Source organism: Dama dama, chromosome 22 (genome assembly GCF_033118175.1).
Source record: "Dama dama isolate Ldn47 chromosome 22, ASM3311817v1, whole genome shotgun sequence".
Classification (NCBI taxonomy): Eukaryota; Metazoa; Chordata; class Mammalia; order Artiodactyla; family Cervidae; genus Dama; species Dama dama.
In genome coordinates, this window is record NC_083702.1 from 4,926,816 (window position 1) to 4,952,626 (window position 25,811).

The 25,811-nt window shown below is 57.2% G+C and overlaps 1 protein-coding gene across 1 annotated transcript in view; it reads left to right on the forward strand.

Annotated features, from left to right (window-relative positions):
- The window catches only part of PHF21B (PHD finger protein 21B), an 80,435-nt gene extending 54,982 nt beyond the window's left edge, over window positions 1-25,453 (forward strand). Inside the window, exons 3-13 of the mRNA XM_061124020.1 lie at window positions 7,763-7,855; window positions 8,970-9,320; window positions 10,103-10,243; window positions 14,424-14,475; window positions 16,737-16,813; window positions 19,058-19,112; window positions 20,156-20,178; window positions 21,129-21,287; window positions 22,793-22,868; window positions 23,187-23,290; window positions 24,313-25,453. Coding sequence (XP_060980003.1) covers window positions 7,763-7,855; window positions 8,970-9,320; window positions 10,103-10,243; window positions 14,424-14,475; window positions 16,737-16,813; window positions 19,058-19,112; window positions 20,156-20,178; window positions 21,129-21,287; window positions 22,793-22,868; window positions 23,187-23,290; window positions 24,313-24,531 — 1,350 coding nt within the window. The 3' untranslated portion in view covers window positions 24,532-25,453. The remainder of the gene's footprint in view (window positions 1-7,762; window positions 7,856-8,969; window positions 9,321-10,102; window positions 10,244-14,423; window positions 14,476-16,736; window positions 16,814-19,057; window positions 19,113-20,155; window positions 20,179-21,128; window positions 21,288-22,792; window positions 22,869-23,186; window positions 23,291-24,312) is intronic.
- Window positions 25,454-25,811: the final 358 nt, after the last annotated feature.

A 25,811-nucleotide genomic window follows, 5' to 3' on the forward strand; every position in this document is an offset into this window, starting at 1 on the left:
TCCCAGGTCACCCGGGCCGCCGTGGGGGGTGGGGGATGGGAGTGCAGGCTGCGCCCTCTCCCCAGGAGGCCTTCAGGAGGGACCTGGCCTAGCTGGATGCTCTTGTCCAGGACCTGCGAGCGTCCTGTGAGAGTGGGTCTTGCACGGCCTTCCTCGGCCCCTCCCATCCCCACACCCAGCATCTCCTTGGCTGGGTGATCGATTGAGGCCTGAGTCATCCACTGCTCGGCCAGTCGTCATAGCCTCCCGATGGCCTTGCTTCCCGAGTCTGCAGGCGCTCGGGGTCTGGGCAGGGTCAGCGAGCGAGGCGCCATCGTGGCTTCCTGTGTGTCTTGCACCCTGGCATGGCCCGTCCGGGGCAGGGCAGGGCCCGGCCTTGCTGCAGAAGAGGCTCATTCCTTCTGACTTCGTGGGCACCATCTGCTCTGGGCCAGCAAACCCCAGCAGAGACATGAGCTTTCAGCTGAGAGTCGCGTGGCCTCAGGGGAAAACGCCTCCAGCTTCTGGGCCCGCGTTGCTCCGTTGGTGAACCGAGGGGAAACTGTGCGGTGCCCAGGTTCAGGCACTCGCTTCACATCGTCCGGTTCTGTCGAGGGAGAGTGGGCACTTTGCAAGTCCCCTGAGCACCAACTTGGAAAGCTTCTCTTCTCCAGGTTCAGACTTTTTAAGGTAGAAAAGCTCCCTGGACCCTGATCCTGCAGCCTCTGAGCGGCGGCCCGTGGCCCTTTGTGCCCAGGGCTTGGGTCCTGACATGCAGGTGGGGGATCAGAGGGCAGGCCTGTCTCTCTGGTGACCGTGGGGAAGGACGGTCACTGCTGTTGGCGTCCCTGGGATCACTGAGCCCCACCCCCTCCAGGTGTGGACAGGACCCCAGGGCCCCCCAGGAGCAGGAGGGTCGCATGTCCGGCAGAAGGCAGTGCAAGACCACACGGGTACTCACACAGCCATCCGCCCCACTGCATCCCCAGGAGCCATTGCCATGGCAACCCCTCCCTGGTGCCGTCACGTGGGAAGGCCTCTCTGTGAGGCTGGCCTTGCCAGTCCTGAGTGGGAATAAGAGGAGTTTAAAAAATAGCTTCTGATGTCCCGAGTGCAACTGGAAGCAGGGTTGGATCACCTCTGGGGCACCTGTCTGAGGGTTGGTGGTTTGGGTTTGGGGGCTAAGGCTGGGGAAAGGCATGTGCCCTGGGGTCTGTAGGAACCTCCCACGTACCCACCCACTGGCCTCCCGAACTCACGCTCCAGGGAAGCCCTCTGTGCGGCTGGCATGGAATTGGAAATGTGTGAACGTTTCCAGTTCGGGGGTGGACGCTCACTGCAGGCTTCAGGAGGGACCACGTGTGGTGTGCTCAGTCCAGGGCTAAGCTTGGTCTGTCCGGCGCCTTCCCGCTCACTGTGACACGCCGATCGTCCTGGTGGGGGTGGTGGGAGGTTGTCTTTGGTTGGCCATTGTGGAAACTGAGGCACAGAGGGGCTTGGGAGCACCTCCACGGTGCTCAGTTGGAGGTTGAATTCAGGGGCAAGGTCAGGCCTGAGTTGAGTCCTGTGTGTGGAGCAAGTTCTGGCAAAGGGCGTCCGGGTGGGGTCTTAGAGGACGTGAGGCTTAGAGGGTGCACGCCCCTCTCTCCTCAGCCCCACCCTGCACACACTCTGTCCCGCCGCGGGGCTCGCGGTGACCCCCGGCCTGCTCCCGCCCTCCTGCCGCCAGGAAAGAGGACTGGGTTCCCTGACCTGCCGCCCGTCCCGGGGTCACTGCGTGCCCTCATCCTGGGGTTTTCTGTCCTGCCAGCTGGGACTGCCTGTCCTTGCCGTCACCATGCAGGATGCGGGGCCCTGGGACTTGGAGCTCGGCAGGCCCATTGGGAAAGCCCCGGGCGGAGGCCCACAAACAGTGCCGGAGGCATGGCCGATGAAGACCAGGGTGGACCCTGGCTGGGGAGCCGCATGGGGTTGTCCCATCCGGCCCCGGAGATGGGCTGGTCTCCACGGCTGGCTTTCTGTCTTCCTCAGGAACACGTTAATATAGACAGGACGGGGCCGCTTCACCACCCCTGGGCCTGTCCGCACCCACACCGAGGGTCCCGCTGGGAGGGCGGCTGGGTGAGGTCTGGCATCACTCACTCTGGTGCAGGAGCTAGAACCAAGCCCAGGGGTCAGGGGTCAGGTTTGCCCCTGGGGTGGTGGGCACAGGCCCGCCTTGTGGAGCGGGGGCTCTGGGTATGCCGGATTCAAGGATCCTGCTCCCTGGCCCTCGGCGGCCCCCTGAGTATCTCCTGGCAGGGCCGTCTGACAATGTCCATCAGACACCTCAGCCAGCTGGTGCCTGGGCCAGGCTGGGGCTGGCCTCTAGCACCCAGAGGGGTCTCAGCCTGACTGCAGCCTCCTGGAGCCGCCGTCCAGCAGGAGTGCAGAGCTGAGAAAGGCCAGTTCTGATCCATCCGGTCAGGGTCTGGGTGAGAGCTTCCCGTCCTGCCCAGCACCCCAGTTCCTGGGCCGTGCAGGTTGCCTGGGGTTCAGTGGGACCCCTGGATGCAGACTGTCCCCAGACACTCCAGGTCTGTCCCCTGATGCGGAGGAAGAGCTGTTGAAGCGAACACAGCAGGAAGCCCGGGACCCCAGGCTCTGATGTCCTTTTCTGCATCCTCACACTTTTCACGTTCGTGCACTTGACTCTCGTCATTGCGGGGAGACGAGCGTGTGTGCCCTGTGTGCAAGACGGAGAGATGGATGCTGGAGAGCAGAGCAGACTTCCGCAGGTCGGCCCAGCCAGAGAGGGGCCTCTGCAGGACTGGCTCCCGGATGAGCTGACCCCGAGGCCATCCCTGCTGGGGTACCAGGCTGTACCTCCCTCCCTCCCTTCCACGCTCGGTGTCCCGGGTCCAGGCACGGACCCGGCCGGGTCTGACCCACTCCCTTCACCTGGCGCTCGCAGGCTCTGTGTGGACCCTGGGCTCCCACTCCCGTTAGGCCCCTGCCTCGGAAACTCTCCCCGTCATGGACGAGAAGACCGGGCGCAGAGAGCGAGGGGGCCATGTGCACCAAGCGGGGTACCAGAACCCGAGCCCAGTCTGTCCCAGCCCGGGTACCGTCAGACACACCTGTCTGCTGGGTGCCTCCCACCCGCCTCGGCCGGCACCGAGCTCGTCCGAGGTTTCCCAGGCTGCCCCCGGGGACGCCACCGATGCGGGAAAAAACATGAAGTTATCTTTGACTTTTATGGCCCCCTTTCCCCTATTAAAATGCTTAAAGCTGTAACTGTCGTCATAAGGAGCTCATTTATCTTGACCAGAGTGCGGCCATAAACTATCCGGGGCTGGTGGAATAGCCTCTGAGATGATTGTTTCATCTATCGATAAATTCCGACACGGAGCAGAAAGGTCAGTCCCTGCTAGATAAAATGTCTCTTCAGCTTGTTAATTAAAGGTTTATAAGGACGTGGAAGAATGCGCTCTGGGCTAAGCCTTGGAGCGAAGGGGAACAGATACCTGGCGATGGGAGGATGGACTGGGGAGGAAGGGGGCTCTGGTGATCCTGGAGGAAACTCGCGGTTCCCGGAAACCTGCTCGGCAGCCTGTTTGATTAACTCATCCCCAAAGGCTAGGACTTCGGGCTCTGACTTAGGGAGTCAGCCGTGCCTCTCCTGCCCCCCTGGCACACAGGGCGCCCTGCAGAATGCTCCCTAAAGAGTCAGCGGGGACCCTGAGTCCCAGGCAGCGGCATCAGTGCCATCGGTTGGAGTCAGGCAGTATTGTAGTTCGTGGAGTCAGCGAGTGGATGATTATTCTGTGATCATCCCGCAGGTGTTCACTGTTTCCCCCGTGGCGGGTCGTGTTTCTTTCTTGGTCACCGAGTGTTTGAGAGTGAAGTCAAAGTAAAGCTCCCCCGTCTCCCCCACCCTCTGAGTCACCCCAAGCTCGGGGGCTCTGCCCCTCCAGCCTCTGCCCATGCCTCCCCTCGTGGTCCCCTCCCTTCTCCTCCCTGGCTGTGAGTTTCTCTGCGTCGACAGAAGTCACCGGCATGTCTCAGGTCAGGAGAGAGGGCTGAGAACCGACCTGCAGTGAAGGCGTAGGACCACGGACGCTGGTGCGTGTGAGACACACGGACACAGGGCAGAAGAGGAGCCCAGAGAGGAATTCACATGGAAACACAGAACGCATGTGCCCAAGTGGGCGCCAGAGAATCAAATAGCTGGTGCAGCAACACACCCAGAGTCAGACACACGGCAACCCTCATGCCCTCCCGAGCAGATACGCAAGGACTGGAAAAACATACAGATGGCGTGCAGCACTCACCTGGAGGGCTTGTTTGGGGATCGTAGCCAGAAGGGAGTCCCTGGGGAAAGCAGCGTTGTGCCTGTTCTCTGGCCTCTGTGGGTGCTGCGTGTGGATTTGCCCTTGCGGTCCTGCGGCCCTGGGGTCTTCTGTGCGGGAACCCCTGCTTCCAGGGCGCAGCACGGCCCCACCCACGGATGGAGCCAAGTGCCCATGTGGGCCTTTTGCCACAGAACCTGCTGGAGGGACAGGCTGGTTTCTTCTCGGCCCGCAGTCCCCAGGTTGGCAGAATCGCCTGGGAGTTTATTTAATCAAATGGTGCTCCCTCGGTGCCTGCCGCTCACCTGTGCAGCTCTGGGCCGGGGCCCAGGGGTTGATAGCAGACAGGCCACTGGTGATGCTGGATGCAGCAGCAGGTCCAGGGGCACCGCCTCCTACATGCATCCCTTTGCGAAAGGCAGGCAGAATCTTTAAAACATGGGCATTCGGCAGGGCTCGCAGGGCATGGTGCTGGAGAGGGGAAAACGGCATGGTGGATTGAGACACTTCCTCAGAGTGACCGTGTTTGCTTGGACGCTTTCTGCATCGCGTATAAAGCTCTATTCCAGCAAGTGTCCATGGTGAATTTCCAGTTAAATGTGGATAATTTGGCTCCATGCAGAGAGGCAGGCAGCTGGCTGGAAGGACATGAACCTCAGGGCTTTGTCCACTTGGGGCAGGTGGGAAATTCCAGAGGAGGGAGGGACCACCCCATCGTAACCAGGAGAAGCAGCTCTGTGGGTTGTGGGGCCTCTGTCATCTCATCTGGGGAAGGATGATACTCCTTCCAGGGACAGAGAGCTTTAAGGGGGGAAATAGGGAGGGAGTTTATTTTTAGCAGCTTTGTTAGAATAATATATACAATAAAGTGTTATATTTAAAAAGTTCAAGATGTTTGACATAGGTGTCCGTCTGTGAAACCACCACTAGAATCAAGATAGAAAACACACCCTTGACCCTCAAACGTTTCCCTAGGCCTTTGTAGTCCCTTCCTTTCGTTCTCCCATCTCGAATTTCATGTAGATGACATTATACAATAACATGTATCCCCTTTTCTGACTGGCTCCTTTCATCCAGCAAGACCACTTTGAGACTTATCCATGCTGTGCGTATCAGTTGTTCATTCCGCATTCCTTTTTCATTGCTGAATAATATTCCGTTGGGTGGATATGCCACAGCTTGCTCATCAGTGGACCTGTTGTGGACCCGTTTACGAACACCTGGGCTGTTTCCAGTAGAGCTGCTGGGAACGTTCTTGAACAAGCCTCTGTATGGACATGTGCTTTCATTTCCCTTGAGTAGTGTCTAGAGGCAGAATGTTTCAGTTGGGACTGCTACAACAAAAACACCATCAACTTGGGGCTTAAACAACAGACACGTATTTCTCAGAGCTCTGGAGGCTGGGAAGTCCCAGATCAAGGTGCTGGCTGATCTGGTTTGCGGTGCAAACCCTCTTCCTGATTTGTAGATGGATGCTACCTTTGTCCATTTTGGCTGTTAGAACAAAATGCCACAGACTGGGTAGTTCTCGTACACAGAAACTTACTGGGACTTCCTTGGCGGTCCAATGGTTAAGACTCTACCCTTCCAATGCGGGAGGCTTTCGTTCCATTGCTGGTCAGGGAAGTAAGATCCCACGTGATACACAGTGCAGCCAAAACTGGGGAAAAAAAAAGTGTTTTTATGAATGAGTATTAAACTTTACCAAGTGCCTTTGAGACATCCAGCAGAGATGATATTTTAAAAAAAGAAAGAAAAGCTTATTGCTCACAGTTCTAGAGGTTGGTAGTTGGAAATCAGAGTGCCAGCATGGCCAGGTGAGGGCTTTTTTCCAGCTTCAGACTTCTCCCCTGGGGGAAGGGGCTAGAGTCACTGCAGCCTCTTTTATAGGCATGAATCCCATTCATTTCATCAGGATTCCACCCTCCTGGCTGAAGCACCTCCCAAAGGCCTTGCCTTCTAACACCATCACTTCTAGCATTAGAATTCGAACAAGTGAATTTTAAGGGGACGCTAACATTCAAAGGTCTTCCTTGGTGTCTCAGACGGTAAAGAATCTACCTGCAATGCAGGAGACAGGGGTTCGATCCCTGAGTTGAGAAGACCCCTGGAGAAGGGAATAGCTACCCACTCCCATATTCTTGCCTGGAGAATCCCATGAACAGAGGAGCCTGCCAGGCTTCAGTCCATGGGGTCGCAAATAATCAGATACAGACTGAGTGACTAACACTTTCACTTTCAACATTCAAACCATGGCAGACTCCTTGCTGTGTCCTCACAGGCAGAGAGGGGAAGGAAACCCTCTCAAATCTCTCCTTACGAGGGCACTAATTCTGGAGCGCTTATCTAGACCATCTCTAATTCCTGAAACTGAGGAGGCGGGGGAAGGGAACGAAGCCTTTTAAAAAGTTATTTCAATTGTTATTTACAATTAGTTTTATGTTGTGACATCTGATTCAAGACTAGGTTTAGAAAAGAAGCTAGGTCTCTCGTTGTGTCTGTCTGAAGGGCTTCCCAGGTGGCTCAGTGGTAAAGTATCTGCCTGACAATGCAGGAGACGCAGGACGTGTGGGTTTGATCCCCGGGTTGGAAAGATCCCCTGGAGGAGGTGATCACAGCCCTCTCCAGTATTCTTGCCTGGAGAATCCCATGGACAGAGGAGCCTGGTGGGCTGCCGTCCCTGGGGTCACAGAGAGTCAGGTATGACTGACTGAGCATGCACAATCCCATCGAGAGGGCTCCACGTTCATGACTTGGTCACTCACAAAAGCTCCACACAAAAGCTTCACGCTGAGGATTAGTGTTTCGACACGCACGTTCTGGGGGACACCAACCTTCAGTCCATAGCAATACACATATACTTAACTTTTTATGAAACTGCCAAACTGTTCCAGTGTGGTTACACCAGTTTATGTTCCCAAGAGAGGTGGACAGACCACTCCACGTCCTCACCAGCCCTGGACGCGGTCAGCTCTTCTTATCGTCGTTCTCAGAATGGGTGTGTTGTGTAGTGGTATCTTGCTATTGTTTAATTCACATTTCTCTAGTAACTCAGGGTATTTAGTATCTTTTCATTAGCTTAACTTATTTGCCATCAGCATATCGCTTTAGTGATCTGTTCTGTTTGAATCAATTTTTAACTGGGTTGTTTGTTTTCTGATTAGTGGATTTTGGCAGTTCTTTTATATATTCTGGGTACAAGTCTTTTTATCAGATAGGTGATAGGCAAAATGTTTTTTCCCCTTGTCCGTGGCCCATTTTTTTCCATTCTCTTACTGTCTTTCCAACTTCAGTTGTTTTTGAAGTTCAGTTGATTAACTTCTTCTTACGTGGACTATATCTTTGGTGTTGTATCCAAGACCCTGTGCCTGACCCACAGCCCCCCAAATTTCCTCGCGTGCTGCGTCCCAGCACCCCGTCCCTCCTGAGTGCCGCCCTCCGCTGTCTTCCAGGCTTTGGGAACCATCACTGCAGTGCCTGTCACCGGTCCTCAGGTCAGCTCCTTGCAGAGGTTGGCCGGGCAAGGAGCAGCAGTGCTACCTCAGGTGAGCGGCCTACAGCGGGCCCTGGGGTGTCTGTCTGTCCACAGCCCCTCAGCACTGAGGTTTTAGGTGCAACCACAAGGGAGTCCCTTTCCTCTCGTGCCTCCTCTGCCCACCCTCCAGAGCAGACGTTTGGACTAGACCCCACTTTTCACGCAGGGAAGAACTGAGAAGTCAGTTTAGTGGGTCATGACTAGGAATTTTTTTTTTTTTAATGGAATAAACTATGCTTGACTAGAACAGAGCAGACACATCAGAAACACTGTTTTGTGGGCAGAGTTTGTTTCCAGACTGGATCACGATATAATGAAGACTCTTGAGTATGGACCACGGTGTGAGGAACTCTGGACGACCAGGTGCATTTGGGAGACACTGGGCCAGTTGCCCCCGGCTCCAGTCTGGGGCCCCCGAGACTGGACTCTGCACTCTGGATGAGTCAACTGACCTGTAACCTTCCTGGGCAGAGTCTCCTCTTTTGCAAAGGGGGTGCCGGTGCCTCCCCGGCCTTGAGGGCTGAATCGGGACACAAAGCCTTTGTAGCTGGGCCAGGCCTGGAGCAGCCTGCCGGTGGGGACTCAGCTTAGTGGGACACGTGCTGCTGAGCTGCGAGGGGCTGCCAGCTGCCCAGGTGATGCCAGCTCCCGGCTGTCCTGGGGCTGCAGGCTGCACAGACGCCCTCAGCTGGGGCCCAGTGAGGGGCAGGGGCCCTGGGCCCTCTTGTCCTCGTGGCAGCCCCTCTGAATGCCCGCCTGTGCTGAATTCACCGGGATCCTGTCCCTAGCAGGCTCAGATTCCAGGAGGGGGACAGACAAGGAGTCAAGACGCTGTGAACCCAGGGTGATTGACCTGAGTCAGGAGGATTCCCGGAGTGCTGTGGGAATAGCACCTCATAGCCTGCCTGAAGGTCAGGGCGGGCTTCCTGGAGAAGGTGGTGCCGGAAGCAGGTCCCAGGTCTCTACACCGCCATCCCCTCTCCTCTAACACTGGGGTCTCTGAGCCAGGTCACGTCCCTGCCCCTGCGCTGGAGTCTTCCCTAAGTCCTGGCTCTGCTCAGGACTGTCTGTCTGACTGTGTGTGTCTGTCTGTCTGACCGCGTCCCCGTCCCTCCCTTCCCCAGGTTAGGCCAAAGACTCTGATCCCAGACAGCCTCCCCGTCACCCCGGGCCGGGACCGGCCACCCAAGCAGCCCCCAACATTCCAGAAGGCCACCGTGGTCAGTATCAAGAACCCCAGCCCCGCGCTCCCCACCGCCAACAACACCGTGAGCCATGTGCCAGCGCCCGGCAGCCAGCCCCGGGCCCTGCCCGAGCCCGCCGCCGTCAGCTCTCCTCTGAGCGGCGCCGGGGTGGCCTACGCCATCATCTCCACCGCCCCCAGCAATGCCGCGGCCATGGCCCCCAGCACCGCCGTGTCCGTGGTCAGCGACAGCGTCAAAGTCCAGCCCCTCCTCATCAGTGCGGACAACAAGGTGAGGGTGGGCTCCCCGCGGGGCCAGGTGATGGGGGGCCGGGCAGCGTGAGTGACTGGATGGCGGAATGATCAGTGGCCGAGTGAATGGATGGAGTGAGAGCGGAGGAGTGAGGGAACAGCGAGACTGAACCAATCAGTAAGGGAATGAATGGGGGTGGAGTTATAAATGAATGAATGAGTGGTGGTAGGATGAATGGTGTATGAATGAGGGGTCAAGTGAATGAATCGGTGCTGGAAGAAGGTGGGGTGCAAGGGACGTGAGTGGAAGACTATGTGGCTAGGGACTTTCCAGGTGGTCCTGGGGGCTCTACTGCGGGGGGCACAGGTTCGATCCCTGGTCAGAATCTAAGATCCCACATGCATTGCGGTGTACACCGCACCCCCCCCCCCAAAAAGGAAAAAAAGGACCGTGTGGTGAATGAATCAATATCCATGGGAAAAGAATAATGCCTCGACGGATGAAGTATTTCATTCATTGGAATAATTAACTGGCTAATAAAATGTGTGGCTGAATGGGTGGCTGGAAGAGTCCCTGCTGATGGAGGGAGGGAGTCAAGGACGTTTTAGGCCCCGGTTGCCTCCTCTGTGATTCCCCCCTCCTCATTCCTCTATGATCTTGCAATTGCAGGCCCTGTTCCCGAAGTGGGTGGACATACCTGGCCCCCATTTCTGCAGCCCTGCCCGCGGGGACCACTCCAGCTCCCCTCCACCCTCCATCCCATAGTCCCTGCCCGTGGGGGCCCCTCCAGCTCCCCCTCACCCCTCCACCCCGTCTTCCAGGTCATCATCATTCAGTCTCAAGTGCAGCCGCAGCCCGAGAACACCACAGAGTCGCGGGCGCCCACGGAGGAGCCGTCTCGGGGGGCTCAGGCCAGCAGCAGGAGGAAGGAGGAACGGCCCCTGAGCCAGGAGAACCCCGAGGTGGGTGGCGGTGGTCTAGGGACCGCTGTAGGACGTGCCTTGCAGGGGCTGGGGCGGGGACTGGCCCCGTGAGCCAAGGTCCCGCTGTTGCATGTCCCAGTCTTGCCGGCTGAGAGGCCATGTGGGGCAGTGATGAGCTCCGACCCTGGACCAGTCTGCCTGGCTTGGCCTCCCAGCCTGGGTGTGCCGTGGGTGGAGGGCATCACGTCCGTTTCCTCATCTGTGAGATGGGAGGGGTGAGTCTGCCTTCCTGGCAGCGTTGTTGGGAGGATCCCACAGTCTGTGTCCGCTGAGGTCCTGGAACCATGCCTGGGCGCTTCTGGCTGTTACCCCGCACCCCCGAGCCTGGCTGTCCCCCCATCCCGTCCCCCTGTCCTCAGGAGCCCCCATCCAGGGGACAGCCTTGCTCTTGGCAGCACGTGACCCTGAAGCAGTCCTGCTCCTCCCTCAACCCCACTGTTCACCGAACGACTGAAGGCAGCCCAGGAGGACCCTGCAGGCCTTGAAAGTCAGCTGTTTATTGAACAGCAGATGGCGTCCTTGTGTTCCTGCTGGCATCCTTAGCCGTCCTGGGCCAAAATCACCCCCTCTGGGCATTTTTCCTTGTGACTGCCCCTACCTGGCCCCCGTTCCTCTCCCTACTGACTGTTTTGTCTTACAAGATCACCTTCAGAAACCATCTCCTCCAGGCAGCCTTCCCTGACCACCTACCACCAGCAGATTCCTCTGGGCTCCTCCAGCTCCCTGTGATTCTTTTTATCAGAGCGCTGTCATCTAAAGAAGTTGTTCATCCATTCATCCAGTCATCCAGTCATTTGTTTGTCAGTCACATCTCAGCCTTTGCTGCAAGCCAGGCTCTGGGCTGAGGGTGGGCACAGTGAGACAGGGCAGACGTAGTTAGTCTGAGCACGAGGGACGCTCACTCCTACCGCCAGACACAGGCACGGCCGTTCGGACTTGAACCTGGGTTAGAATAAATGGCAGGTGTTGTCAGAGAATTACAAATTCTGAGCTGTGGGAGATCCAGGGAGAAGGAGGGCTTCCCAGGTGGTGCTAGTGGTAAACAACCCTCCTGCCAATGCATGAGAAATCAAGAACTGCAAGTTCGATCCCTGGGTCGGGAAGATCCCCTGGAGGAGGGCATGGCAACCCACTCCAGTATTCTTGCATGAAGGATCCCATGGACAGAGGAGCCTGGTGGGCTACAGTCTGTGGGATCGCAGAGTCAGACATGACTGAAAAGACTTAACACACAGGGAGAGGGAGAAGGCCTTGGAGGGAAGGGGTGTGATCACCGGGCTGGGAACAGATAGGGTTTCAGGAGAAGGACGAGTGGCAGAAGGATGGCATGTCAGCTGGAGGGCGCTGCCCAGGCAGTCACGTGGACATGCGGAAAGGACTCGGCACACCCTGGAAAATTAGCCAGTCTCTTTGGACCCTGGGTAGCACATGTGGGTGAGAATTTCTGAGAATGTTCTTCAGTCACTCAGTTGTGTCCGACTCTTTGCGACCCCATGGACTGCAGCAGGCCAGGCTTCCCTGTCCCTCTCTATCTCCCAGAGTTTGCTCAAACTCATGTCCACTGAGTCAATGATGCTACGGAGAACTTCTCGACATGGGGTTAAAGATGGACATCGGAGGTTGATTCTGGAAGACCCGGATGCAGGTGGCCAAGGAGGAACTTCATTCCTTGGGTAGTAGGGAGCCATGGAATGTCTTTGAGCAGGAGAGTGACTTGGTTATCATCCTGGGACACACCCAGAAAGCCTGCTGGGAATTGGTAGAGTGGACTCCTCACCACGGTTGAGATGCAGCCAGTCTGCTCTGTGGCTGCAGGCCCAATCTTGTCTCGAGAGAGACAGTCCGTTCTGTTTGGTGGCAATGAATGTGCACCTACTGTATGCGAGGTGGGGCTGAGGGGCCAGGTCACAGCTCAAGTTCCCATGAGCACCCTCTGTCCTCCGATGGGCTTCTCTGCACCCTTCATGTTCAGGAAGGTTTTCTGGGTGGCATCTCTTTGTTCTTTCAAAGTATATCTTAGTCAATTATTGTGCATTTATACAATTAGTATAATTACATCTAACTACATAATTAGCGTAAATACATGTAATGACTTAAATAGAACTTGCAATTACAACACGTCCTGGTGTAAAAATCCTTATTAAAGTTGCTTTTAGAAGAAGGCTGGAGCTGTTGTGTTGCACAGACACAGGCTTCCCAGAGGCCTTTGAACCTGTTTGTGAAGAACTTAAGTCAAGAGTGCTGGAGGCCAGAGCAGCAGCTGCCCCAGAAATGTCCCTGGATGCGCCAGTCATGGACCTGGGGGGCCGGGGGTGGGCGTGGAATGGGGCTAAAGAGACACCGACTGGGGCTGGTAAGGCTCAGCTGTGTGGTGGCTTCCAGGGCAGTGGCTGTTGAGGTCCCAGGGTCTGCACACCCCGCACACACACTGTCTTTGGAGCCCATGGCTGCCTGTGAGATGAGCTGGGCTCGGGCACACGACGCGACAGCACCCACACAAGGCATCGAAGGGATCCGGGGCAGTAACACCCCGCTTCCCTGCCGAGCGACCCTCCATCACTAACTATGCTTCCTTCCCTGCTCGCCCGCATCCTCCCAGCTGCTCTGCGAGGTGGGTGGGGCAGAAGTGACAGCGTTCACTGTACAGATGAGGAGGCGGGCTCAGAGAGGTCGGCGTGTCCACTGCCACCCAGCTGTGCGCTCAGCCGGGACGGACCCTGGACGCCTGGCTTCTGCCCCAGGCTCGGCCAGTTCCATCCTGTCCCAGAGCCCCTGGCTTCCTCAGGACAGAGCCTGGCCTTTTCTGTGCTACTCGTTTCCCTGGCCCTGGGCAGCATCTGACCAAACTGGTCACTCTTAGATTAGTCTGTGCCCCATGGAATGGCAGCTAGAGCAGGAGTTCTGGCCCTGTTCCAGCCTGGCCCCAGCCCTGGCCAAACCCCAGTCACAGCCACAGTCCTGGCCCTAGACACAGTCTCAGCCAGACCACAGCCCCGGCCACAACCCCAGCCCCAAACCACGCCCCAGGCCACACCCCCAGCCCCAGCCGCGGCCACACCCCCAGGCCCAGCCTAGGCCACACCTTCAGCCACAGCCATGGCCACACCCCTAACCACAGCCAGGGCCACACCCCCAGCCCGAGCCCAAGCCACACCCCCAGACCCAGCCTAGGCCACACCTTCAGCCACAGCCATGACCACACCCCCAGCCCCAGCCGCGGCCACACCCCCAGGCCCAGCCTAGGCCACACCTTCAGCCACAGCCATGGCCACACCCCTAACCACAGCCATGGCCACACCCCCAGCCCGAGCCCAAGCCACACCCCCAGACCCAGCCTAGGCCACACCTTCAGCCACAGCCATGGCCACACCCCCAGCCCCAGCCGCGGCCACACCCCCAGGCCCAGCCTAGGCCACACCTTCAGCCACAGCCATGGCCACACCCCTAACCACAGCCTAGGCCACACCCCCAGCCACAGCCATGGCCACACCCCCAGCCCGAGCCCAAGCCACACCCCCAGCTCCAGCTGGGCCACCTGTCTGGGCAAGACCCATGCACTTGGATGCTCCTTCCTTCCCTGCCACTCCTGCTGCCACAGCCCCCGTCCCTGCCTCCCCTCTGCCCAGGCTCCCAGCCCCCAGATAGTTCCTCTCTGCAGCCAGAAGGATCTTTCTACAATTCACCAAAAATAACCAAGTCACCCCCCCTTGTTTTTAAAAATGTTTGCCAGCTTTATCGAGATGTAATTGGCGTATAACCTTGCATAAGTTTAAGTGCACAACATAATGATTTGAGATACGTATATGTTGCAACAGGAGCACCACAGTAATTGCAGTTAGCATATCCATTGTTATGTTATCCGTTGTTGCCTCCACGGTTATTTATTTTTGTGTGGTGAGCACTTACTTTTCAAATCTACTCTCAGCAGCCTTCACATTTACAGTACGGTACTGTTGGCTTTAGTCACAATGCTGTACATTATTTATTGTAAAACTGGAAATTTGTAATTTGTGATCACTGTCACAGCCCAGAGGAGCAAAGGAGACAGGATGACTTATATCTTGTGGGATCCTGGAAGAGCGAAAGAGCATTAGATAAAAACTAAGGAAACCCCCAAATAGAAAAGCTGGACTAACCCTTCTCTGTTGCCTTCCCTCAGAAAATTGCCTTCATGGTTGCGCTGGGCCTGGTGACGACGGAACACCTGGAAGGTGAGGACCCTCGCAGTGGGGCTGGGCCTGGCTGCGGAGTGGGTGGGTCAGGTGGCTGACTTGGCATCACACAGAAGCAGTGGGTCTCAGGTTCCCGGTCAGATGTGACCCACCTTCCGCGAGGTCGGTGCCGAGTGCCTGGTTGTCATCACCGAGACCAAGGAGCCCACCTGCTCTCCCGGCTTGACTCTGCACAGAGCCCTCTGTGTGTCATTGGAGGGACTTTGTGGGTTCCCTGCCCCCCAGTTGGAGGCAGCACCATGAAGTGATAAGATCGGGGTGCCCAGCTCTGCCATGACTGATAGCTCAAGCTTGGGCAAGTCACCCAGCTCCTCTGGGCCTTAGTTTCTCCATCTATAAAATGGGGTAATAGCCAACTCTTCCTCCTGGGATTGTTGGATAGAACCAAGAGGAGCAGCAGCCACCTCCCCTTCTGTCAAGTTGGCCTGTGGGCTCATGTCCGCCCCCAGACCCGTCGGTGGAAATCAGCACATTGAGTAGACAGGTCGGCATGATACTACAGGTGCTGTCTGACTCTACCGATGAGAGCAGCTACAGATGAGCTCTGGGCATCGTCGTAGAATCTCGGGGCCTAGGAAGCAGAAAACCAACCTTCTCGTGGCACGTGTGGGGATGCGGAGGCCAGAGAAGTTGATTCACTTGCTCAGGGTCACACAACTAGTCACTATCAGGCCCAGGATGGCATCCAGGTCTCCTGACTCGCAACCCAGAGTGTTTTTCCACAATTCCAACCTCACTGCTAAAGACATTTTATAAAGTGAGAACACCCCCACACCCCAGGGAGACCTGGATTCAGGAAGGAAAACTAGATTGCTCTTCCTTCTTAAAATTGAGGGACGGAAGGGAGTAAACTGAATACCCCAGCACCTGAGGCACTGACCAGCTCTCATCTCAGGGGAAGGTTCTCTCCAGGACAGCACATAAAGCCAGGGGGAGGGAAGGGCCTTGGCCAGGCAACCCTGTGCCTGGCCGAGTCTAGGTGGGTTGGTCCAGGCCTTTCCATGGTAGCTGGGGTGTAGGTGGTGGGAAGGTACAGGGGCATGGCCTGGCCACTCAGATACCCTGCTACATGGACCTGACCCCGGTGGGAATGTCCCATCTGAGGACCCCTCCTCTCATGGCCCCCCTTGCCTTCTTGGAAGGAGTTCTGTGAATGTCTGAATCCTCCTGCTTGAGCTTGAGTGTAGGGAATCCAACTGTGAGTGGCGGCCTTTGAGAGCTGTTTCTGCTCTGTCTTTGGGGCCGTGGAGGCAGCCTGGGCTGGTGGAATTGGCCCCAACACTCATGTCGGAAGTCCCGTGTTCAAGTCCTGGCCATGCTGCTTAGAGCTGGGCGACCTTGCACCAACTCCTTCCCCACTCGGAACCTCAGTCTCTTCATCTATGACATGAGGAAAACCACTTCCTCGGACTTTGCAGGGTTGTCGTGGCGACTGAGCTAAAAGCACTCTGCGAATCCATTTGCGAGTGTTATAATTTGTATAAACAGTCCTCATTTTGCAAACTCTGCTCCCTCCTGCCTATGATACCCCAAATATTTTTGTATGTGTTTATTTGGACCCTAACTTGTTCCGCAGAGGGTCTGAGATGCCTTATGGGACACACATGAATAATACTGGGACAGTTTCAAAGGAGAAATCAGATCCGAGAAACAGAGACTAGGATATAAAGTCAAAATAGCTACAGACAGAGAGACAGGGCCCACCTGGCAGTCAAAGCAAAAGGGAGAAAGGAAAAGGAGGGAAAACCTGGTTCTCAACCTGCAGGAGGCTCACCACGCCAGGCCCCACAGGGAGGACCGTGTTTGTTGTCAAGAGGGCCGGGCTGGCTGAGCAGAGCGGGCACCTGCCTTCCCAGGAGCCCTCAGCCTCAGTCTGAAGCTCAGTCTGGCCACAGTCTGACCGTCAGGCACCAGCTGTCCTAAGGGTCCCAAGAGAGACGTCCCCAGGCTGGAGGATGGTACCGGAGGATGGCACATGGGGCCATGCTGAGAGTGGGTGCCTGGACTCTGAGCGTCCCCCACCATCCGCCCAGTTAGTCCTTCGTCCTGAGGCCAGCAGCTCCATCCTGCCTCAGAGTGAACAATTCTGGAGCCCCCAGCCCACTCAGGGCCACTCTGGGGCCCAGATGCTGGGCAGAGGGGCTACGGGGCAGGAGGCGGTGCCCAGGGTTCGTAGAGGAAGCATCCAGGGTTCCCAGGGCAGGAAGACTCCCGTAACTGCTGCATCTGGGCCTTTCCAGAGATCCAGAGCAAACGCCAGGAGCGAAAGCGGAGAAGCACAGCCAACCCTGCCTACAGCGGCCTCCTGGAGACAGAGGTGAGGGGCCCGCCACCCGCACACCTGGCGAGGGGTGGGGGGAGGCTCCCCGGGGCCGGCCTCCTCACCTGCCCTTCCAGATTAGTGCTCAGGGCGTGACAGTGAACAGCCCTGACCTCCTGGGTTCAGAATCTGGTGAGAGACAGGCAGAGGACCGCCGTGTCAGTAGCTTTTCAGGCGGGCTGCCCTGGGGCTGGGGCTGGATGCGGGTCGCGGCCAGCTCCCTTTCTTCGTCCAGATGATCCGGCATGAGGTCTGGTTGCAGGAGTGCTGGCCCCTGGTCCTCCTGGGACCCCTCGGGCCCAACCGGAGCCCGGCCGGCTCAGCCCAAGCTCCTGACTCAAGAGAGACCACAAAGAGGAGGGCCTGGGCAGAGCTGGGGCTGAGCGAGACTGGGGAGAAGGGTTGGCTGGAGGAGGGGAGGGGGTGGCCGTGACTTCACTGAGCTCCCTCTGTGGGCAAGGAGAGACCGCGCCTAGCATGCCCACCTCCCCCCCACCCCCGGCCCCTGAGCCCCAGTTCCCTTCACGTAGCTCTAAGACTGCTTCTCCATGATGGGCAGTGTGCTCAGATAGCTGAAACTGGTCAAATAGGGTGTGACAGTTAACTCCAAGGGAGGGAATGCCCCCTTCATCCAAATCCCATCCAACACACCACCCACCCCCAACCCGAGGTCGGCTGCAGCCCTACTAGGAGGTGATGAGAGTCACCAGTCGGTGATGCCGTTTAAGGACGTAGCCCAGGGAGCACCCAGCCCCTCCCAGCATCGCGTTCCCAGGGAGGAACTGAATCCAGAATGGGATCGCCTTGCCCGTGCACATCAGAGTCCAGAATTCTCAGCTTGAATCCAGATGTCATCTCCTAAAAACCAGGTCTGCTGGGGCTGCAGATGCTCTGGGCTTTCCTGCAAAAAAACGCCCTGGAATCTTGCCCTGAAAGGGAAGCTGTTTCATGAGGGCCCTGGAGTCAGGCAGCCCCCCTGAAGTGGAGCCAAGTTTGCAGAGCCCCAGGCCCTGGCACATCGGGGAGACCAGTGAGGCCCTGTGGGGCCCGGAGGAGGACAGGAAGATGCTGCGCTTGCTTCCCTCGGGGAATTCTTGAGTTGGGGCCAGTTGTCCCACATCTGCAGCTCACAAGCTGGACCTCACCGGGAGGGGATGCCCGTGGGTGCCCTGTGGGGAGAGCGCCCTGTGTCTCTGTCGCCTGCTCCCTAGCTCACCTGCCTGTCCTCGCTGGGACCCTCCCGACTCCCGCTCAGCACGCACGCATGTTCACACCCGCTCACTTCCTCCCTGACTTGCTGAGCACGCTGTGTCCTGAGACAGTGCCCCGAGCGCTGGGCCCCATTTGTGAGAGGCACCGAGCTGTTCCTCCATCTCCAGCCAAGGAAACAGCATGTCCTCTGTGCAGGACGGGCACCGTCCCCTTGGTTGTGCTCACGATGGATGCGGCCCCTGCTCTGGGGGCCAGGCCATAACCTCGTCTCCGAAATCTGTGGCCTTGACCGGAAATGACCTGATTAGCGAATCAGGAGCTGATGCAAAGCCCTGTGACCTTGAGTCCTGACACACATGTGGTTCTGTGGATCTCTCTTGACCTGAACACGACCCAAACATGTTGAGAGAGACGGATTTACAACCCGTCATTCAAGTCTACAGCCATCGTCTTGCCACAGCCAAACCCGCCTTGAACCACCAAGGTCTGAACCCACGTGGCCTGTCGTCGCTAAAACCCAGGACTGAAGTCACCTTATGGAATGTACTGGAAACTTCTTCCATTTACACGTGATGAGCCAAGGGCCACTCTTTGTTGTCAGGTTCCTGGACGTCATGCTAAAAAGTGGGGTTTAGGGAGCCAGTCCCTCTTAAGCCTCATTTCCCCATCTGAGCCCAGAAGCTGCTGAGAGAGAAGGCTCAGGAGGCAGACGGATGGATGGCCGGATGGCCGCTTTCTTGCTGATTTGCCCCACCTGGATATCTCTAGCCGTCCTTCCTGAAAGAGGCAGGAGTGCCCACGGGAGCCACGATGGCCCTCTCAGGCAGAGCCTTTGCTGGCTTTTGCCCTGGCTGACCTGCCTCTCCCCTCCCCCACACCCACGTTTGTCCCTGTTTCTGCCCCTGATCTCGGGTGTCTGGCTGGAATCCAGAGCCCAGGGTGGGGAGACCGTCCCAGGTGAGTCCTGGGCCGGGTCGGTGTCAGCCAAGGAGGGCCCCTGTCATTCAGTTCGGTTTTCTGTCTCTGCAGAGGAAGCGACTGGCGTCCAACTATCTCAACACACCCCTGTTCCTCACAGCAAGAGGTGAGCGCTTCTCCTGCAGGGCTGCTGTGGGGCTGGGCTGGGCCGCAGCTCCTTGCGCGGGCCGCCGCCTGACTACCCGGCCTGCCCCGTCCGCAGCCACGGCTGGACAGCTGCTCTCCGGCGGGCAGCACATCACAGCTCCCCGGGCCCTCCGCGCACCGCTGCCCTCACCCTCACCTGGCACATTACCTCCCTGAGCCTCAGTTTGCTGGTCTGTGTAAAGCCAGCCCTTGACAGCGCTGGCCTCTCAGAGCTGGGCCGGGGACAGCAGGGTGAACGTGACAGCACTGTGTGACTGTCGAGTGCGGTGCACACACAGGAGCTGTTCTTCCCACTAGACAGTATAATTTCCAGAAATTAGAAGGAAAACTATTTTTGAGATCATTAAATTATGTGGTTTGGCCATCCTTCACTGGAATGGAAGTGGGTTATGGAAGTGGGAATGGAAATGAATTGACAGTGAGTCACTTTGAGGGATCCCTGGAGCGATGTTTTCTCCACTGGACAGCTCACTGCTGTCATGTTCCTCAGGGAGCTTAGGGGGCCACGATGAACCTCTTTCTTGATGGGTTCTGGCCATGACCAGGGCAGAGACTTTACTCCCATGATGCCCTGGGTGAGGACCCAGGAGTCAGTGGGGCCTGAGATACTCCCAGCATGCCCTGGTGAGGACCCAGGAGTCACTAGGGCCTGTGATACTCCCAGAATGCCCCGAGGACCCAGGAGTCAGTGGGGCCTGAGATATCCCAGTATGCCCCTGGTGAGGGCCCAGGAGTCACTGGGGCCTGAGATACTCCCAGCATGCCCCTGGTGAAGACCTAGGAGTCATTGGGACCTGAGATACTCCCAGCATGCCCTGGGTGAGGACCCAGGAGTCACTGGTGCCTGTGATACTCCCAGCATGCCCCTGGTGAGGACCCAGGAGTCACTGGGGCCTTTGATACTCCATCATACCCCTTACACACTGGGCTTTGTGGACTCTAGTCCTGATCGGTGCTCCCCATGGCCACTAACATGTTCTCCGCCCTTCTTCCCTGTGCTAGCCAATGAGGACCCCTGCTGGAAGGTACGTGTCCCTTGGTCTTCACACCTGGGTGGGTGGGACATGCTTTCCATAGAGCCCAGGTAGGGTCACTCCTGGCAAGGAACCAGGGCCCCAGTGTCCTGCTGCTGTGAAATGGAGCGGTGGGTCTGGGCCCCACCCTCGGTGCTGAGGGCTTTGTACAGCACCAGTCCACTTTCCAGCCTGCCCCACAGAGTCGGGCATCACCACAGGGCTCAGCCCACAGTTCAAGCAGGAGCTCTCCAGACACAGGGGCCCCTGGAGCTGCAACAGCCCACATGGCAGCAGCTGATGCTGAGGGCCAGGGGGTTGTCTGGCCCTCTCTGGTCCTCATTCCCCACCTCATTAGGGACTGGACTCAGGTCTCAGGGTCCCACCCCATACACCTACGTTTCCGTGACCCTTTGAAACCCCACCCAGCACACACACACCACGCCCCTGCTTCCCAGGGTGTTTGCTGAGTTCTTCAGAGTTTATTCAGTGTTTTTCTTTACTAAGTTTCAGATCTAATTCTAAATTTCCAGTCCCTTTGTGCCACAGTAAGCCACTAAAAAGCAACATGTGATGACATTTCCATTAGACCATGTTGTTTGCAGCCCTAACCCTGTGGTGTCGTGGGTCCATGCTGGCGGGGGTAATGTTTGTCCACAGCCACCCTGTGCCTGGACGGCCAGGGCATGGGGACCAGAGGTGCCGTGAGCCTGAGTCCTGCTGCGTGGAGCCCACAGGCTGGGGGCCTTGGCTTTGAGGCAGGAGACGGGGATGCTCCTCCTGGTTTGTGGGCCCGCGCTCACCTCACTATCCCCTGTCCTTGGGGCTTAGTCCTCTCTCCCAGAGCTGCTGAAAACCCTGGCGGAAGAGCTGGGTCCCAGGCAGGTCGGGGTGGCAGCTGCCTGCCCCCTGCCCCTACTCCCAGTCCGCTGACTCGCCTCCCACCCTCCCATGTCTTCCAGAATGAGATCACCCACGATGAACTCTGTGCTGCCTGCAAGCGAGGGGCCAACCTGCAGCCCTGTGGCACGTGCCCGGGGGCCTACCACCTCAGCTGCCTGGACCCGCCCCTGAAGACGGTGCCCAAGGGCGTGTGGGTGTGCCCCAGATGCCAGCAGAAGGTATGAGAGGCTGTGTCCGTGTGTGGGCGACCCGACCCTCACCCTCTCCCTGAACTGCAGAGCCCTCCCTCACCGGGCATAACATCTAAGGCTGCTCAAACCATCCCTGCTTCCTGGAACATCCCCACCGTCAGCAGAGACGGGGAGGGCCAGGCTGGGGCGGGGTGAGGGGCAGGGGGTGAGAAGGGGGTCTGGGTAGAGAACCAGGCTTTGCAACCTCAGCACAACTGACCTTTGGGATGGGATGATCGTTGTGGGGGGCTGTCTTGTACACCATAGGGTGTTCGGTGGTGTCCCTGGCCTCTGCCCAGTAGATGCCAATCATAGCCCCCGTCATGGCCATCTCAGACACTGCCGGTTGAGGACCATGGGTGTACAGTGAGCAGAGGTGTCCCTCTGCAGCTGACTTAGCGATTCCAACTTAGTGTACTGATAACACAAACCACAAAAAAATAGCACCAGGTAACAAGTTAGAAAGTCGCTCAGTTGTGTCCGACTCTTTGTGACCCCATGGACTATACAGTCCTTGGAATTCTCCAGGCCAGGATGCTGGAGTGGGTAGCTTTTCCCTCCTCCAGGGGATCTTCCCAACCCAGGGATCAAACGCAGGTCTCCTACATTGCAGGCGGATTCTTTACCAGCTGAGCCACAAGGGAAGCCCAGATCTTACTGATAGCAACATGCAAATGAAAAACCATCAAATTAGCAAAAATGATAACATTCCCTTCTGGCAATGATGTGGTGAAATGAGCACTCTTAGACGTTGCCTTAATAATGTGTATACCTTTTAAACCTGGTGCCTTGCTTTGAGGAGTAGAACCTATGGAATAGTTCAATACACATAAAGTTCTATGCAGAAAGAAGTCCCTCAGCTTTTCTTTATAAATGGGAAGAAAATAGGAACAGCCTGGCTTCCCCGCAAAGAGTTGGTGAAATAGATTCTGGCACTTTCCTCAGTGAGATATTATGGGGTCACTGAAAATTATATTTTTTTACAAGGATTTTGGGATTCTTTGGGACTTGTTCATTATGTGGGATTACGTTTTTAAAAAATTAAAATAAAAAGAAAACAGGTTTTGTAGCTGCTGTTTAGTTTGATCATTAGCCATCTGACTGAGAAAAACAGGGTGCAGAATAGAAAACCTGGGCGAAAATGCTTTCAGGTGTTAATATTGTGTGTGGCTGGGTGGTGGGAAGTTTCAATGCTGTTCTAACAGTACGCTTTTCTATAGAGTGTGTTACTTGTAAAATCATTGGGGAAATCCTCTTTATTTCAATGAGGAAGCCTCTTTATTTCCACGGGGAATCCTCTTTATTTCAGAGAACACTCTCGTTGAGTTCCCATTGTACTGGGTTTTGTGGGGACCTGAGGAGACGGGGGTGTGGCAGCCCAGAGAGCTCGTGCCCGTGCCCCTGTGCCCCCCGTCCGCCCGCCCCAGGTTCCTCAGCCGGAGCGTGGCAGGCCCTGGGCTGTCCGCTGGCTCAGCCCCCCATCTGCCCTCCAGGCCTTAAAGAAAGACGGAGGTGTGCCCTGGACCGGGATGCTGGCCGTCGTGCACTCCTACATCACCCACAAGACAGGTGAGACACCCGGGCAACCGGGAAGGGGCAGCGACGCCCTTCTTGTTCAACCCCGCCCTCGGACTGCTGGACTCACTTTGGGCCCAGCAGAGGCTGTTCTGATCCAAAGCTCTGGAAAGAGGGAGCCTGGAACTAATCCTGAGTGGACCCGGCAAGAGCCTCTGGCTCCTGCAGGAGGATGTGGCCAGAGTGACCTCTAGGGACGGACCTAGGATTCTCCTTGCCTCTCCTGCTCAGCCACGGCCCAGCCCCGGCTGACCTGCCGTTCCCCGTGGGGCCCGGGGCCCAGGCCCTTGCCTAGTCCTCCCTCTTTCCTAGTCAAAGAAGAGGAGAAGCAGAAGCTGTTGCAGAGGGGCAGCGAGCTCCAGAGCGAGCACCAGCAACTGGAGGAGCGGGACCGGCGCCTGGCCTCGGCTGTGAAGGTGTGCGGGGCGGGCGGGTCTGCCCTGGGGACCACGGGGTGTCGCAGATCAAAGCGTTGCTCTCTGGTCACTGAGGCCCCAGAAGAGGACGGACTCAGCAATGTCATTCAGGGGGTCAGCAGGTGGAGAGGGCCGCTCTGCGACTCAGTAGACACATGGTTATCAAGCAGCTGGGCATCTGGCTCTGCTCCTTCTCAGCTCTGTGACCTCGGCAAGGCCCCATCTCTGAACCTCCATTTCTTCTTGTATAAAGGGGACATGGTGGTTTCTTCTCTGTAGAGTGGTGGTGAGTGGTGATGATGGCGGGGATGGTGATGATGGTTGTAGTGATGATGGTGGTGATGGTCTGATGGTGGTGGCGGTGGTGATGATGGTGGTGATGGTGATGAATTTGGTGGTGATGATGGTGACAGCAGTGTCAGGCCCTGGTAAAACTCCTTAAACATCATATTTCATTTAATCCTCTCAATAACTCTGTGAAGAGGCCCTATGATTATTCCTATGTTGGAGTTTTGGACACAACCTCAGGAAGTTGAAGTTATTTGCCTGAGCAGCAAATGATTCAAATTCTAACCACTTTACTGTGATGCCATGAAACCTAAAAGGCTAGAAAAAGCCGTGAACACAGCAGGCAAGAGAAAGAGCAGAGAACTGGCCAGCAAGCTCAAGGTCTTTCCGAGGGGCTGCAGTTGAGCCAGAGCAGGCTCCGCGCCTCCTCCAGCAGGAGGAGGGAGCGGCGTGGTCAGCTGGGAGCCCCCCACCCACAAGGGAGCACATTCCCACATCCCTGCACACACACACCATTTCCAGCCCTGAATTTTAAACCAACTTCTCCTGTGGATCTGGCTGCCATTTAATTCCTTTTTTCGCTTCTGGCTGGTGTGTGAAGCCCTCTTCCTGGTTTCTTTCAGCCTCTGCGAGGAAAGGGAGGGGCTTTGGGAGAAGGGGTTAAGTGGTGGCTACCCCAGGGGCCTGCATTACTAAATGCTGAGACCTTTCTCTCTGACACCTTCCCCGACCAGAAATGCCTGGAGCTCAAGACGAGCCTGCTGGCCCGGCAGAGGGGCACCCAGTCGTCCTTGGACCGCCTGCGGGCCCTCCTTAGACTGATACAGGGTGAGCAGATGCTCCAGGTCACCATGACGACCACCAGCCCCGCCCCACTGCTGGCAGGGCCCTGGACCAAGCCCTCAACAGCAGCCATACACTCTGCCCTCCAGCACCCCCAGGGGCACAACTGACCCCCGAGGGACCCGTCTTCATTCTTGGAAAGTCACTGGGACCCTGCTCGCAAGACCTGAGGGTTCTGTCAGCCTTAATTCATACACACTATGAATTTCAGACAAAACTAAGACCAGGAAAGAAGGGAGGAGGAGCTGAATGAGAGCCGGGATGGAGTCCTGCCCACTTCCTGTCAGACAGGACGCCTGGAAGCCAGCTGGGGGCGCAGACTCAGCTCCCCACTGCTGGGGGGGCTTGTCCAGGCCTCCGGTTTCTGGGCACAGCTGTCTCCTCGGCCTTGAGTCACCCCTGCTCCGGAGAGCAGGGCCGAGGCGCCCTACGTGCTTGCGGGAGGGGAGCCGAGGACACGGCATAGCTGAGTAGTAGAGCTAGTTGGAGCGAGAGGTGGGTAGCAAATCTAGGTAGACTCCGCCATCCGCCCGCCCTCACGGGGCCACCAGGCGCGTGCCAGGCCTTCCAGACGCCCGCCCCATCGTCAGTGTTATTAGCGTTCAGAATTGCAGCTGTTTAACTGGAAGGATGCTCTGAGGGTCGGACGCTGCTGTCGCCCAGCCTGCCTCTGTCTGGGCCCTGATCGCGGGGCCCCCTCACCTTGCGCCTCCTCACGCCTCTGCTGACTTTTTGGATTCGTCTTGCCCTCGGTGTCTCTGGGCGAGATGGAGCTGCAGCCATGCTGGGGAGGCGTTTGGCAGGTTTTCCATCTGGGGTTGAATCGTTCACCCTAACGACCGAAGCCTTTTCTTTTCTCCTTTCGAAGAGCCGATAAGATATTCCGTTCTTCTTTTCTTGCCAGTACAGACACTATGCCAAAAAAATAACTTTACATTTTTGTACGGCGTTTTTATTGTGAGATAATTTAATGTGAAGGGGACTTGGTGACTTCGCTTCCCGCTCACCGGGGTCTCCGCTGCCAGGGATGAACGGAAGCCCCCTCGGGTGGAGGGGGAGGCTGCCAAACTGGAGAGACCCAGAGCGGCTTTTAAGAAGTGGGGGGAGGGGGGAGGGAGAGAGACCAGTGGCCTCAGGAGACTGGAGGGTCCCTCTTCTTGCAGTCTCCTCAAAAGCGGAGGGAGGGTGCCCGCCATTGTAAAAGGGCTCCTGCGCCTGGGGTGGGCTGTGCAGGCTGGTCACGCCTTTCGGCTTCTCCAGTCCCCGAGGGACTTAGAACTTAGCACAACAGGATGAGCATCTGGGAGCCACGGGGCTCCCACCCCCAGCATATCACACGGTGCCGACCGCAGTGCACGTGTGTGCGTGCGCACACGTGGCCCCAGACACG